Source organism: Salmo trutta, chromosome 2 (assembly GCF_901001165.1).
Source record: "Salmo trutta chromosome 2, fSalTru1.1, whole genome shotgun sequence".
NCBI lineage: Eukaryota > Metazoa > Chordata > Actinopteri > Salmoniformes > Salmonidae > Salmo > Salmo trutta.
The window spans coordinates 32,235,108-32,250,271 of NC_042958.1; the positions used below are offsets into that span (position 1 = coordinate 32,235,108).

At 41.3% G+C, this 15,164-nt stretch overlaps 2 protein-coding genes across 2 annotated transcripts in view; one reads left to right on the forward strand and one right to left on the reverse strand.

Annotated features, from left to right (window-relative positions):
• Positions 1-7,995: 7,995 nt before the first annotated feature.
• Positions 7,996-10,709, forward strand: LOC115154097 (protein phosphatase 1 regulatory subunit 3G-like). The gene has a single exon (XM_029699979.1). It carries the CDS (start codon positions 8,157-8,159, stop codon positions 8,997-8,999), a length of 843 nt encoding a protein of 280 aa, XP_029555839.1. The 5' UTR covers positions 7,996-8,156; the 3' UTR covers positions 9,000-10,709.
• Positions 10,710-13,812: 3,103 nt separating this feature from the next.
• Positions 13,813-15,164, reverse strand: part of LOC115154113 (LYR motif-containing protein 4B) — a 63,806-nt gene continuing 62,454 nt past the window's right edge. Inside the window, exon 3 of the mRNA XM_029700015.1 lies at positions 13,813-14,691. Coding sequence (XP_029555875.1) covers positions 14,641-14,691 — 51 coding nt within the window. The 3' untranslated portion in view covers positions 13,813-14,640. The remainder of the gene's footprint in view (positions 14,692-15,164) is intronic.

Genomic DNA, 15,164 nt, shown 5'->3' on the forward strand with positions numbered 1-15,164 from the left:
CTGGTGTTGCCCCCTTTTGGCTGAAATAACTTAATGCAGTCGTTTTTTTGTAGCTGTCTATCAGTCTCTTACATCGAATGGGATTCATTTTTGCACACTAGTCTTTACAGTACTGCTTCAACTATGTCATGTTCGAGGGCTTTATTGCATGCACGGCCTGCTTCAAGTCCCCCCACAGCATTTTGACAGAATTGAGATCTGAGCCTTGACTCGGCCATTCCATAAACTTCCATTTCTTATTTTTGAGCCATTCTGCTGTAGCTTTGCTTGTGTGTTTTGGATCATTGTCCTGTTGCAAGATCCATGTTCGGTTCAGCTTCAGCTTTTTGACAGATGGCCTCACTTGCTCCTCAAGAATTCTCTGGTACAATATGGAATTCATGGTTGACTCAATGATGGCAAATTGGCCAGGCCCTGAGGCAGCAAAGCAGCCCCAAACCAAAATGCTACCGAACCCATGCTTTACGGTTGGTAAGAGGTTCTTCTGTTCAAAGGCAGTGTTTCGTTTTCGCCAAACATGGCGTCTGTAACTCCACCTTTGACTCATCTTTCCAGAGCACATTGTTCGAGTAGTTTTGGTCTTTACCCAGGTGTTGTCTGGCAAATGTCAGTCGTGTCTTGATTTTCTTTTTTGAGAGGAGGCTTCTTTCTTCCTGACCTCCCATGTAGGCCAAGTTTGTGCACTCTCTTTGTGACAGTTGACTCATGCACTTCAACATTAATTGTGGCAAGAGAGGCCTGTAGATCCCTTGATGTTACCCTGGGGATCTTAGAGACTTCTATGAGCATCTTTCGGTCAGTTCTTGGGCTGAATTGGTTAAGACCAAACCAGGCCAAGTTTCTAATCTTTATGGAAGGCTGGACCCACCCAAGTTACACTCTAATGATTTTCTAATCATTTCCACCTGCTCTGGTGCACCTGATTCTAATTTTAGCAATTTTATGTGATGGTAAAGGTAGGGGTGTACAAATCTTTTCCACATAAGGAAATTTGAATTTTGTTTATTTTAATTGCATAACATTTTCAAAGTGTTACATTTTTCATGTGATTTGTTAGATTGGGTTACCTTTATCAATGAATGTAGTTGGTATTGAGCTCAAATAGACATTTAGATTACACATACAGTACCAGTCAAAAGTTTGGACACACCTACTCATTCAAGGGTTTTTCTTCATTTTGACTATTTTCTACATTGTAGAATAATAGTGAAGACATCAAAACTATGGAATCATGTAGTAACCAAAAAAGTGTTAAACAAATCAAAATATATTTTAGATTCTTCAAAGTAGCCACCTTTTGCCTTGATGACAGCTTTGCACACTCTTGGCATTCTCTCAACCAGCCTCACCTGGAATGCTTTTCTAACAGTCTTGAAGGAGTTCCCACATGCTGAGCACTTGTTGGCTGCTTTTCCTTCACTCTGCAGTCCAACTCATCCCAAACCACCTCCATTGGGTTGAGGTTGGGGGATTGTGGAGGCCAGGTCATCTGATGCAGCACTCCATCACTCTCCTTTGTCAAATAGCCTTCACACAGCCTGGAGTTGTGTTGGGTCATTGTCCTGTTGAAAAACAAATGATAGTCCCACTAAGTGCAAACCAGATGGGATGGCGTATCACTTGCAGAATGCTGTGGTAGCCATGCTGGTCAAGTGTACCTTGAATTCTAAATAAATCACTGTCAGTGTAACCAGCAAAGCACCATCACACCACCTTCTCTATGCTTTGCGGTGGGAACCACAAATGCGGAGATCATCCGTTCACCTACTCTGCATCTCACAAAGACACGGCAGTTGGAACCAAACATCTCAAATTTGGACTCATCAGACCGATGGACAGATTTCCACCGATCTATTGGCCATTGCTCGTGTTTCTTGGCCCAAGCAAGTCTCTTCTTATTGGTGTCCTTTAGTAGTGGTTTCTTTGCAGAAATTTGACCTGAAGGCCTGATTCACGCAGTCTCATCTGAACAGTTGATGTTGAGATGTGTCTGTTACTTGAACTCAGAAGCATTTATTTGGGCTGCAATTTCTGAGGCTGTAACTCTAATGAACTTATCCTCTGCAGCAGAGGTAACTCTGGGTCTTCCATTCTAGTGGTGGTCCTCATGAGAGCCAGTTTCATCATAGCGCTTGATGGTTTTTGCGACTGCACTTGAAGAAACTTTAAAAGTTCTTGACATTTTCCAGATTGACTGACCTTCATGTCTTAAAGTGATGGTGGACTGACGTTTCTCTTTGCTTATTTGAGCTGTTCTTGCCATAATATCGACTTTGGTATTTTACCAAATAAGCCTTCTGTATACCACCCCTACCTTGTCACAGCACAACTGATTGGCTCAAATCCATTAAGAAGGAAGGAAATTCCACAAATGACCTTTTAACAATGCACACCTGTTAATTTAAATGCATTCTAGGTGACTACCTCATGAAGCTGGTTGAGAGAATGCCAAGTGTGCAACTCTGTCAAGGCAAAGGGTGGCTACTTTGAAGGATCTCAAATATAAAATATATTTTTACTTGTTTAACACTTTTTGGTTACTACATATTTCCATATGTGTTATTTCATAGTTTTGATGTCTTCACTATTATTCTACAATGTAGAAAATAGTAAAAATAAAGAAAAACCCTGGAATGAGTAGGTGTGTCCAAACCTTTGACTGGTTATGTATGTTTTTATTTTTTTAAGACCACTTTCCAGGGGGTATACTTTTTCACAACTGTGTGTGTGTGTGTGTATGTGTGTATGTGTGTATATATATATATATATATATATATATATATATATATATATATATATATATATATATATATATATATATATATTGAGATTTTTAGACAAATGTAGATTCATGTATTGAGAATGTCAAATTGAAATGGACAGCTAACTGCCAAAATAAAGGAAAAATAAGGCGTTTTAATATGGCATTGGGCTACCATGAGCCAGAATAGCTGGAGCTCTGAGGGATGCGACACCATTCTTCCACAAGAAATTCCATAATTTGGTACTTTGTTATTTGTGGTGGAAACGCTGTCTCAGGCGCCGCGCCGGAATCTCCCATAAGTGTTCATTTGGGTTGAAATCTTAGAATACCTCTATGAAGCAAGCTAGATCTACTCAGTGTTTTCTAAAGCTTACCGGCTTCAGTTATCTTCACATTCCAGCTCAGGCTTCATCTGTACTATGACGGTGGATATTGCTCCTCTAACTTTAGCAGGCTTGTAACTGCGTATGCATGTCGTACATGGCTAGTCAAATGCCAAACTCTTAATTGAGACAATGCTGAAACATCAATCCATGGGCAAGTTAAAATGAAATAATGCAATCTTTGCAAGAGGGAGGGTATCTGATTTTAATTGGTCCTCAACTCACAGCTCAGTGATTTCATTCAGGGTAAGTGGAGTTAGCAGTGAGTTAGCCTGCGCCGGAGCAGGTTAGTTCTGAAGGATTTGTTGCCATAGAAATATACTTGGCTAAAAGGTAAACCACTTTCGTATGTCCAGTTATCCCAAGTTGACTAAAGTTACCTCTAACTCCTCAAATCTGCTTCGTAGGATACCCCTCTGGTGACTGAGATGGCATATGGTTTACATCGTTTTCATGCTCATCGAACCATTGAGTGACCACTCGTGCCCTGTGGATGGGGGCATTGTCATCCACTGGCCAGCCAAGCATTTTTATAAATGGAATTTGTGTTGCTTAATTCACCCTGGAACCACATCTGTGTGGAAGCACCTGCTTTCAATATACTTTGTATCCCTTTGTATTTACTTGAGTTTCCATTATTTTGGCAGTTACCTGTATACTTTTATGTTGTCATATCACTATTACTCTAACATACTGTAACCCTGCGATTGAAACAGAACATGGAAGTTTAGGCTTATAAAAGCAGCCTATAATATCTTATGTGCTTCACATCTGACCTTTGCATTTAACATATGCAAAACTGAACCGAATGGTCCCAAAACCCAGTATGCAAAACTGTGAACCCAATGGTCCCACATTTCTGGTGACATGGGTCTCAATGTTCCATAGAGAAGGCCACATGTTTGCACTGATTTTAAGTGACTGCTGTGTAGACTCGCACTTTGGGAGCCATTTTAATTGGGATTAAGTTGGCCTCATATGACCAGTACAATGTGTTTCTTAATGGTAAAATATCATGGTTGTCCCTGCTTTTAGACTGCTAGGGTGTTAGAAGGCAGGGGAACTCACCCCTGAATGTACTACAGCTGCTCAAATGTACAAATACATCTTCCATTTTTGTTTTTTCAATAAAATAATGTAAAAAATTGTTAGTAGTTTATTTGATCATATATCAACAATTTAAGCTTTGGTCCACAGAGAAACAGCGGGTATTAAACAATCAAAGGTATGCTAATTTGTCACGCCTTTAACTTTATTATCTTACTTTGATTGGGTATTACTTTTGCGAAACCCACCTCTGTGCATTCCCATTATATAATTTGTAGTCTGGCTTTGTAGAATAGTTATAGAGCACCATCTAGTGGAAAAATAATTGCTGTGCTGAGAAGTTTTATTATAAATCAAATTGTATTGGTCAGACACATATTTAGCAATGTTATTGCAGGTGTAGCAAAATGCTTGTGTTCCTAGCTCCAACAGTGCAGTAGTATCTGACAATACACACATAAAAGTAAAATAATGGAATTAAGAAATGTATAAATATTAGGATGTGTCACAGCTGTCTTCAGGAAAGGACCAAAATGCAGCAGAGTTAGTATTCATCCTTCAATTTAATTGGAAAGAACACTATACAAAAAACAAGGAAACTGACAGCCAACAGTCCTGTCAGGTGCAACCACACTAAACAAGAAACAATTACCCACAACCCCAAAGAAAAACACACTCCTATATAGGACTTCCAATCAAAGGCAACTATACACACCTGCCTTCAATTGGAAGTCCCAATCATCCACAAACATTCCCAACACAAACATGCCACGTCCTGACCCCAAAACTAAAACACTAGCTCCATCTGCTGGTCAGGACGTGACAGTACCCCCCCCCCCCTCAAGGTGCAGTCCCCGGAATGCACCTACCAACAGAAAAACCCCAACAAAAAACCCATAAACAATAACCCCTAAACAATAAGGGAGGAAAGGGAGGGTGGCTGCCATCACCGACGGCACTGTGCTACACCCTCCCTTCCCAACCCACCTATCCTGGAGGTGGCTCCGGTTCTGGCTGTCGGGGCAGTCTGGCAGCTCGGGACAGTCTGGCAGTCTGGCAGCTCGGGACAGTCGGGGCAGTCTGGCAGCTCGGGACAGTCGGGGCAGTCTGGCAGCTCGGGGCAGTCTGGCAGCTCGGGGCAGTCGGGGCAGTCTGGCAGCTCGGGACAGTCTGGCAGCTCGGGGCAGTCTGGCAGCTCGGGGCAGTCTGGCCGCTCCGGCAGTTCGGGGCAGTCTGGCCGCTCCGGCAGTTCGAGGCAGTCTGGCCGCTCCGGCAGTTCGGCGCAGTCTGGCCGCTCCGGCAGTTCGGCGCAGTCTGGCCGCTCCGGCAGTTCGGCGCAGTCTGGCCGCTCCGGCAGTTCGGCGCAGTCAGGCCGCTCCGGCAGTTCGGCGCAGTCTGGCCGCTCCGGCGACTGTTGACTGGCGGGCAGCTCCGGCGACTGTTGACTGGCGGGCAGCTCCGGCGACTGTTGACTGGCGGGCAGCTCCGGCGACTGTTGACTGGCGGGCAGCTCCGGCGACTGTTGACTGGCGGGCAGCTCCGGCGACTGTTGACTGGCGGGCAGCTCCTGCCCCGTCAAACAGCCCTTGTGCCCCCCCCTAAAAAATTCTTGGGGGTACCTCTCGGTCTCCCTTACCCGTCGTGTCTCCCAGTCCTCGCCAGCCTTCTTCCGCTGCTTGGTCCTTTGGAGGTGGGTAATTCTGTCACAGCTGTCTTCAGGAAAGGACCAAAATGCAGCAGAGTTAGTATTCATCCTTCAATTTAATTGGAAAGCACACTATACAAAAAAACAAGGAAACTGACAGCCAACAGTCCTGTCAGGTGCAACCACACTAAACAAGAAACAATTACCCACAACCCCAAAGAAAAACACACTCCTATATAGGACTTCCAATCAAAGGCAACTATACACACCTGCCTTCAATTGGAAGTCCCAATCATACACACAAACATTCCCAACACAAACATGCCACGTCCTGACCCCAAAACTAAAACACTAGCTCCATCTGCTGGTCAGGACGTGACAGGATGAGTAATGTTGGCGTGGCATTGACTAAAATACAGTTGAATAGAATAGTATATACATATGAGTAAAGCAGTATGTAAACATTATTAAAGTGACTAGTATTCCATTATTAAAGTGGCCATTATTAAAGTGTGGTATAGAGGCCACATCTCGGATTTTGTAAGTCCCTTGTAGGCCATCATTGCAAATAAGAGTTTGTTCTTAACTGCCTAGTTAAATAAAATATTAAAATGGTTTATTTTTAAGTCTTTATTTTATTATATTGAGATAGTGATAGCCCTAGGTTTGAATGAGGGGGCAACTTGGCACTTTCATATTCTGGATGAAACATCATCTACACAGAGATGAACAATTATAGGCATTTTAATTAAATGCGTGATTTGACTATCTAGATGCTGTTGATGTTAATTAACAGATATTACCACTTACTTGGACAAATATGGTGAAAAATCCAACAACGTGAACCAAATGTCATGGCATGATGTCCGTGCAGAGGACCTATTTGGATTTTGTGACAGGTTTTGTCTACTGTGATGCAACTGGAACTACAGAAGGCTATCACTTATCAATGCAATTTTGTTGATTTTTGTGGCTGAAATCACAGTATTGATCATTCATGAGCAACAAACAAGTATAGGCCTGTTTTATTATGCTTAAAAGGTTACTAGGTTATTTTCATATCAAGGGTTTGAAAGGGTCTCGAATGTGGGTCTATTTATTTTCTGATGCAAAAATAGCCTACAGTATTATGTCACCAAACTACATGTAGATGTTGGCATTAAAATATAAATTTGTTAATATTGAATAATGACATTTTTGATAATGAATAATTTGATGACTTTATAGCCCAATACCCTAATGCCTCTTTAGCACACCCTCCAGCGTGCTGTGCAGGTGAGCTGTTTGTAAGATTAGGAGATCTTATACGTTTTGTTCAATTATATAATATCAGTCCGTTAACATGACTTTGTGAATTTTAAAGCATTTATCCAATCAAAACATGCACATAAAGCGCATAAATGCTTCATAATTCATAAAGTTACGTTAGAACAAAACCTATGAGATAATCATAACTTTGTGAATTTAAGCATTTATCCAATCAAAACAAGCACATAAATTGAACAAAATGTATAAGATCTCCTAAGCCTGTGTTACCACAAACCTTATTTCTTGGTGTTTAATAAAATAAAAAAAAACAGACAAAAACCCCATTCATTTCCCCATAGGCTTTGGCCAACAAGCCATTGCAGAGTTACTGCCTACAAAAAACAATGGAATTGCCATGGAAATATGTGGGGGAAAGATCCTGAATCTCCTCATTACCCCCAACAAAATTAACCTACATTTAGGCTATTGTTTATGTGTATTTCACACTATGTTGAGGTACAAAACGGAGCGTAATGCTTGTATGGGTGTCAACCCCAAAGCATGTTTATGTCATCCTTACCAATCAACTGCATTACAAAACGACATTGACTACTACCATCAAAGATTTATGCATGTTAGCTTATACAAACTGCAGTCACTTCTTCTAAACCTGAAAAGTGACAACTTCTACATGTTATGCAGCGAAAACAGCCAACTATATCCAATTCGGACTTAGGTAAGCACATTGTGGGCCTGTTACAATACATAAATCATGACGGATTTGACGAATATCCACTTTGTTAGATCAGATTAGTTAAACGCGAGCCAAGTTAGTCAATGGAACGTCATCATTCCATTGCCTCCTTTTTACCGCATCTAATAGTGCTCTCTATTACGTTGCAATGACGTGACATGAGATCGCATTACTTTCCAAAGACTGATGCTGAACACAGAAACAGGCAGAGTTGGATGATGAGCTTTTAAATGGGCGTATCACACTGAGAAGTTCCATGGGAATGTAAACACCATCATTAGAACAGTGTTTATTCATAACGCACGCATTACCAATATGTCTGAATCAGGCCTTCTGCCTGATTCCAAACAGTGTTCTCCGAATTCAGGTATAACCATGCTATCGGGAATTGATGAGGTGCCAACGGAGAATGGTGATGATGAGTTGAAAGATAGCTTATTGGAACCGCCAGAAATGTATATGAAAGACAGGCAAAGAGCGAAATCCCTGCCCGCGTACCCAAAGCAAGCTACGCTTTTTGAAGAAATAGCCAATAACGGCCGAAAACGGGTGAAGTTCGCAGACTCCATGGGACTTGATTTGGCAAGTGTGAAGCACTTCAGCACAACAGAAGACCCGCAAATCCCTTCCAAGGTATTTTCAAGACTGCAGAGCTTCCCCCCTCAACCGCAGGACCGAGAGTATCCAATTGGGGACCTGTGCATAAACTTTCAATCCACCTTAACCATGGACCGTCTCATCCCAACTTTCAAGATGCCAGTTGAGTCTGAACATTTCGAAACCACGGTATTGCAGCGCCACGTCAACCTGGAGAAGGTGACCATCACCCGGTTTGACGTCCGTGGGCAGATTCGGACAAATATTCAAAGTTGTTGTAAGAGGGAAGTTGGTGTGAGGTACACGTTCAACGAGTGGCTGTCTTCCGTGGACGCGCAGGCGATACCCATGCCTGTGGATGACAATATTGTCGGTGAGCGTTATACCTTTACCTTGTACACACCTCCGTTCCTAGACCCAACTTCCTCGGTGCACTTCGCCGTGTACATCAGGAATGACCAGGGCGAGTTTTGGGATAACAACAATGGACAAAACTATACCTTGAAGTATCACTGTACAGGTATGGTGACCTACGAGAGCGCGGCATTTCACGCCACTTGAAACGCGCTCTTATGCACGTGTGTGAAGTTGGTGTCGCTCAACAAGTGTTCTCTATCACGTGGATTGATACATACTTTTCAATAAAGTTAGTATTTTTCCCTTTACATCTGGCCCCACCGTGTTATTATCAAGGTGGTTATGCGTTCATAATGATTATTAAGACTAGGCCTACTGAAGATTGATGTGCTGACTTTGAACCTAACAAGGGAACCACTCAGATCCATCCTTTTTAAAAGTAAAACATGGAGTTGCCAAGTTTGCATCTGTCCAGTTGAGAATTTTGACCTTTTCTGGAACAGCATTTAATAACACAAAAATTGCCATTAGGATCCGTGAATGACGGATGAACATTTATCAGCTACACTGCCAGTGGGGACTGCACAGACCCAAGACCATACTAAAAGACTGCCAATTAAGTATTTTAAGAGACATGACAGTACAAATACCTGTAATCAAAGGGGACTTCACCTGTTCTACATAATATTTGCATATCATTTAATCTAATCAGGAGAGCTATCTTACTGTGCTGAGTTGAATTGTAATGACTTATGAATTCAGATATTTTTATGAATTGCGTTAATCAGTTTCATCATTGTGAATGTTCTCTGCCATATTAATAATTGCAGTACAGTGCACTCCGCTAATATGACTGAATCAAATAATCAATTTAGTGCTAAAAAAAGCATAGAATACGCGATGTAAACATCCTTAAATGCACAATGTCCTTGGCACTGTACACATTGTCATACTTATAAGCGCTGGGCACTGTACTTCATATAGTCAACTCATACAGTGTGCACCACCTAATCCTATGTGAATCAACGGTAAAAGATAACGCTAAACTTGTGGCAGCCTATTTCTTAAAGAGTACACTACTTTTGACCTAGTGTGCAATGTTTTTGATATCTGGTCAAAAGCATTACACTAAAGGGAAGGGCTGACCTTAAGTAGTGTACCATTTCAGTCATAGCCTTTGATTCAGGGCCCAGAATATTGCAGTTTGAAAATATGTGATTTATCCTAGTTATAAAATCATGTGAGAAGCTAAATCTGTCAGAGTTCTCTGCCACGAACCATATTAATTATTGTTTGTACTCCCATGGACACCAAGGAAAGATTAATGAGCAATCTGTTATATTGGTGTGGATGGCTACACAGTGAAAGGCTTGTAGATCTTGACCAGTGAATATCTACACTGGATTGTTATTTGTACTTGTCAATTCTTGATTATATATTTTTTTATTATTTGTGTACTTCTATTGTATTTGCAAGACTTCTGCTGCACTGTTGGAGCTAGTTCATAGTTAAATCTCCATCAGTCAGCATCTCCACACAAAATAATTTTTCTGGGTGTGCGCCAGCTCATGTTTTTTATTCTACTGTTGGAGCTAGTAACATAATCATTTTGCTGCACCTGGTATAACATCTGTATACACAACCAATACACTTTGATTTGAATGAAATGGTCTGAGAGGAAGCAGGTTCGTGGCACATATTGTAAAACATGTATTTACTGTTCTCTGTAGAGCACTAGTTTACCTCAATTCATGAGAAGAACAGAGCTCTATGTGTTAGCATGACACAGTGCCTGTTTGTCCAAATTACAGCCATCACTGAATTATATATATTCTACATGTTTGGGGGGTGGAACTTGGTCATGCTTTACGTCAACTGCATATCATATTATAAAGCATATATTGCACATCTACGTAGCTATGAAGTCATATAGGCCAATTACGTTATTCTGTAATACATTTAATGTAAAACTTATTTGACATTATAACATCCATATAATTACATAGAATCTCTATGATGACATCACCTTATCAAAACTCCTCCACTGCTTTCTCTAGTCAGAACTTTCCCAGTGTGTTTGGAATACTGCTGGTGGGTATGTGAGCAGCACACTACTGATGTCATATACCCTTTAGTGCAGTACTACTTGGTGGTTGTCAGGGTTGTTGTCCTATACCGTACCTGTCCCCTGACCAAAGTTCAAGAGGCAAATCACGTGGAGTTTACTCTGTCAACAGAGAATGGCTGGTTTCCAGGCTGCAGCTCTGCAGTGATAAGAATATCTCCGGACAACATCCACATAGACCAGTGTTCAAATATGAAAACGTTTCAAATAGTATTTGAACTCAGGTCTGGAGTCCGCACAGCATGTTCATGTACTCGTTCACGTAACTGTCCAGTCTTAGACTCTTGGCCTACTGAACTGAATGTACAGACTATAGACAATGTGAAAATGCAAAGTTTGGCTCAATCTTAAATGGTACTGTATGTTGATGTAACAGTGCAACACGGTATGTTGTTTTAATCCTGCAATTCATGCACTATAGATGACAATTGGACTATTGAATGCAGTTGAAGTCGGAAGTTTACATACACTTGTTGGAGTCATTAAAACTCATTTTTCAACCACTCCACAAATTTCTTGTTAACAAACTATAGTTTTGGCAAGTCGGTTAGGACATCTACTTTCTGCATGACACAAGTTATTTTTCCAACAATTGTTTACAGATTATTTCACTTATAATTCACTGTATCACAATTCCAGTGGGTCAGAAGTTTACATACACTAAGTTGATTGTGCCTTTAAACAGCTTGGATGTCATGGCTTTAGAAGCTTCTGATAGGCTAATTCATCAGAATTTTTTGGGGACCTCCACAAATCTGGTTCATCCTTGGGAGCAATTTCCAAATGCCTGAAGGTACCACGTTCATCTGAACAAACAATAGTAAGCAAGTATAAACACCATGGGACCACGCAGCCATCATACCGCTCAGGAAGGAGACGCGTTCTGTCTCCTAGAGATGAACTTATTTTGGTGCGAAAAGTGCAAATCAATCCCAGAACAGCAGCAAAGGCCGTTGTGAAGATGCTGGAGGAAACAGGTACGAAATTATCTATATCCACAGTAAAACGAGTCCTATAATCGACATAACCTGAAAGGCCGCTCAGCAAGGAATAAGCCACTGCTCCAAAACAGCCATAAAAAAAGACAGACTACGGTTTGCAACTGCACATGGGGACAAATATCGTACTTTCTGGTCTGATGAAACAAAAATAGAACTGTTTGGCCATAATGACCATCGTAATGTTTGGAGGGAAAACGGGGGATGCTTGCAAGCCGAAGAACACCATCCCAACCATGAAGCACGGGAGTGGCAGCATCATGTTGTGGGGGTGCTTTGCTGCAGGAGGGACTGGTGCACTTAAAATATATGGCATCATGAAAATGGAAAATTATGTGGATATATTGAAGCAACATCTCAAGATATCAGTCAGGAAGTTAAAGCTTGGTTGCAAATGGGTCTTTCAAATGAACAATGACCCAAAGAATACTTCCAAAGTTGTGGCAAAATGGCTTAAGGCCAACCAAGTCAAGGTATTGGAATGGCCATCACAAAGCCCTGACCTCAATCCCATAGAAAACATGTGGGCAGAACTGAAAAAGCACGTGCGAGCAAGGAGGTCTACAAACCTGACTCAGTTACACCAGCTCTGTCAAGAGGAATGGGCCAAAATTCACCCAACCTATTGTGGGAAGCTTGCGGAAGGCTACCCGAAACATTTGACCAAAGTTAAAAAATGTAAAGGCAATGCTACCAAATACTAATTGTGTGTATGTAAACTTCTGACCCACTGGGAATGTGTTGAAAGAAATAAAAGCTGAAATAAATCATTATCTACTATTATTCTGACATTTCACATTCTTAAAATAAAGTGGTGATCCTAACTAACCTAAGACAGGGAATTTTTTACATGGACTTAGGTCAGGAATTGTGAAAAACTGAGTTTAAATGTATTTGGCTAAGGTGTATGTAAACTTCCGACTAACCAATGAAATGGACAAAATGTTTCAAATGCGGAATGCTCTTTTTTTTAAACGGTACATGACATGTTGATAATGACTAAACTGTCATTATCAAGTATCCTCTTATTATTCAAATGTAATCAGTCCCAGTTGTCTTAGAATTTGAACCCAGGAAGCATCACTATCTGAAATTTTGAGTGTTCACTGCAGCCTGCCTGGAATGCCAGATGGTCGGGACTTGCCATTTGGTACTATTCTATTGGCCCATTAAGCTAGGCAAGCTCAATCAAGCACAGATAAAGTATTTGAAATTACTTAAACCATATTTGAATCCAGGTCTCCTCCCTTGATGTTCATGTACTTCCAAACAGCTTTTGTTGATCACCCTAAAACACTGATCAGAAGCAGATAAGATATTTGGAGATGACATATGTGGGAGCTTTCAACTTTGATCCTTGTGTGTTAATATAATCTTTATACCAGTCTGTCGACTACAAGGTCACTGCTTATCTAAAACCAACAAAAGGGATACATTCACCCTCTCACCCAACTCCAATTCACTGCCTTCTTCAAATCATGTGTAACATCATCCATTTCCATTATTTGCCTCCAGGTATAATTAAAGCCTCCAGGTATAATGCATTATGATGCAGCTTTAATGCATTGTAAGACTTGTCATAATAGAATAATAGTGTCATAAAGCGGAGCAAGGCAGTTAAACCACTGTTCCCCGAAGACGTGGATGTTGATTAAGGCAGCCCCCCACACCTCTCTGATTCAGAGGGGTTGGGTTAAATGCGGAAGACACGTCAGTTGAAGGCATTCAGTTGTACAACTGACTAGGTATCCCCCTTTCCCTAAAGCAACTTAAAGTCATGCATGCACACATTTGACATATGGGGGGCATCAGCAGGAATCTAACCCATCACCCTGGCGTTGCAAGTGCCATGCTCTACCGACTGAGTCATGACACAAGAGTATGGAGACAATAATGCGATTCAGATATGCATTTCTTTAATCTGTTTATACACCATCTTCCATGACGACAAATCATATATACACAACACACAACAGAAAAATATAACAAGGGAATCAAGGCCGTGTGCACACCGTGGCACTGTTACAACTCTTACAGATCACAAAAGAAGCTCATTATTGTAGTATGGTGAAGAGGGTACAGTATATAGTGACCAAGGACAATCGTTACGTCGTCAACGCTGCACAGTTGCCAAGTTGGAAATCAACCATCCCCTTGCCTCGTCCCACCACACGCACATACATATATACATACATATACATATATATATATAAATGTGTGAGCAATATGGTAGAATCTCTATTGCCTACCGAAAGGCTAGGTGGCATTATTACTATTATTTCTAATGCCCATCTGATGCTTTCAGATCTTTCAGACAGTCCATCACAAAATGTCTAGGGCAGTGTTTCCCAACCCTCTCGTGGGGAACGCTAGATGGTCCACATTTTTGTTTTAGGGCTGCACTGACACATTAAAATAATCAACTACATTAGCAAGCCCCTGTCTCGTTGAATCATGTGTGTCAGTACAGGGCTAGAACAAAAATGTGGAGGGTTGGAAACACTGGTCTAGAGGTAAAGGACAATGTGATGTCGGACAAAGTAGGCTCAACCCATAGGCTTTCCCCCTATCCATCCAATGAGGGCGTCGGAAAATAAAGCTTCTGTGTGAAAGGTAAAGTGAGGTTGCGGTTCAGTGCTCCGTCTCCCATGGTCTCTTGGGCATCGTTTCCTCTCGTTCTGAGACACTCCATCAATGCCCATCGGTGGTTCCTCTTCGACCCCTACCCCTCAACAATAGTCTTCTGGGTCGGGTACATCTTGCCTATGGCAACCTGTGGAGAAAGGACAACAAAAAAAATGACTTAAAGGGGAAGTTCACCGGAATTCCATAATTTGATATGTCGTCCATACAAATTGTTAGGATAAGTTGTGTTGGCAATCACAACGAATGTGTTGCAAATCTGATTGATTTTGTAAATAAACATCACTATATAGGGAGCATTTGCGTGCCCTAAAATAAAACTTGGTTGTTGAGGTTGTCAGACAAACTGGGCTTAATTTCCCCACAACATTTTAGTGGTTCAGATGAATACTGTAGGCAGATGTCTGACAAATCCATACTGAACTGTGGGAGCAAAGCTCAGTTCATTGATACTGCAAGTTACAACATTGACCTACAGTATCAAAGTCTGGTGACCTGTTCTGACGGTCCGCTGTGAAATTGGAATCTAGACAGTCAAGACTCCTCATGAGTGCACAATCTGTTTAAATGTGGTGCCAGTTCAACAGTTCAGATTAAAATGCA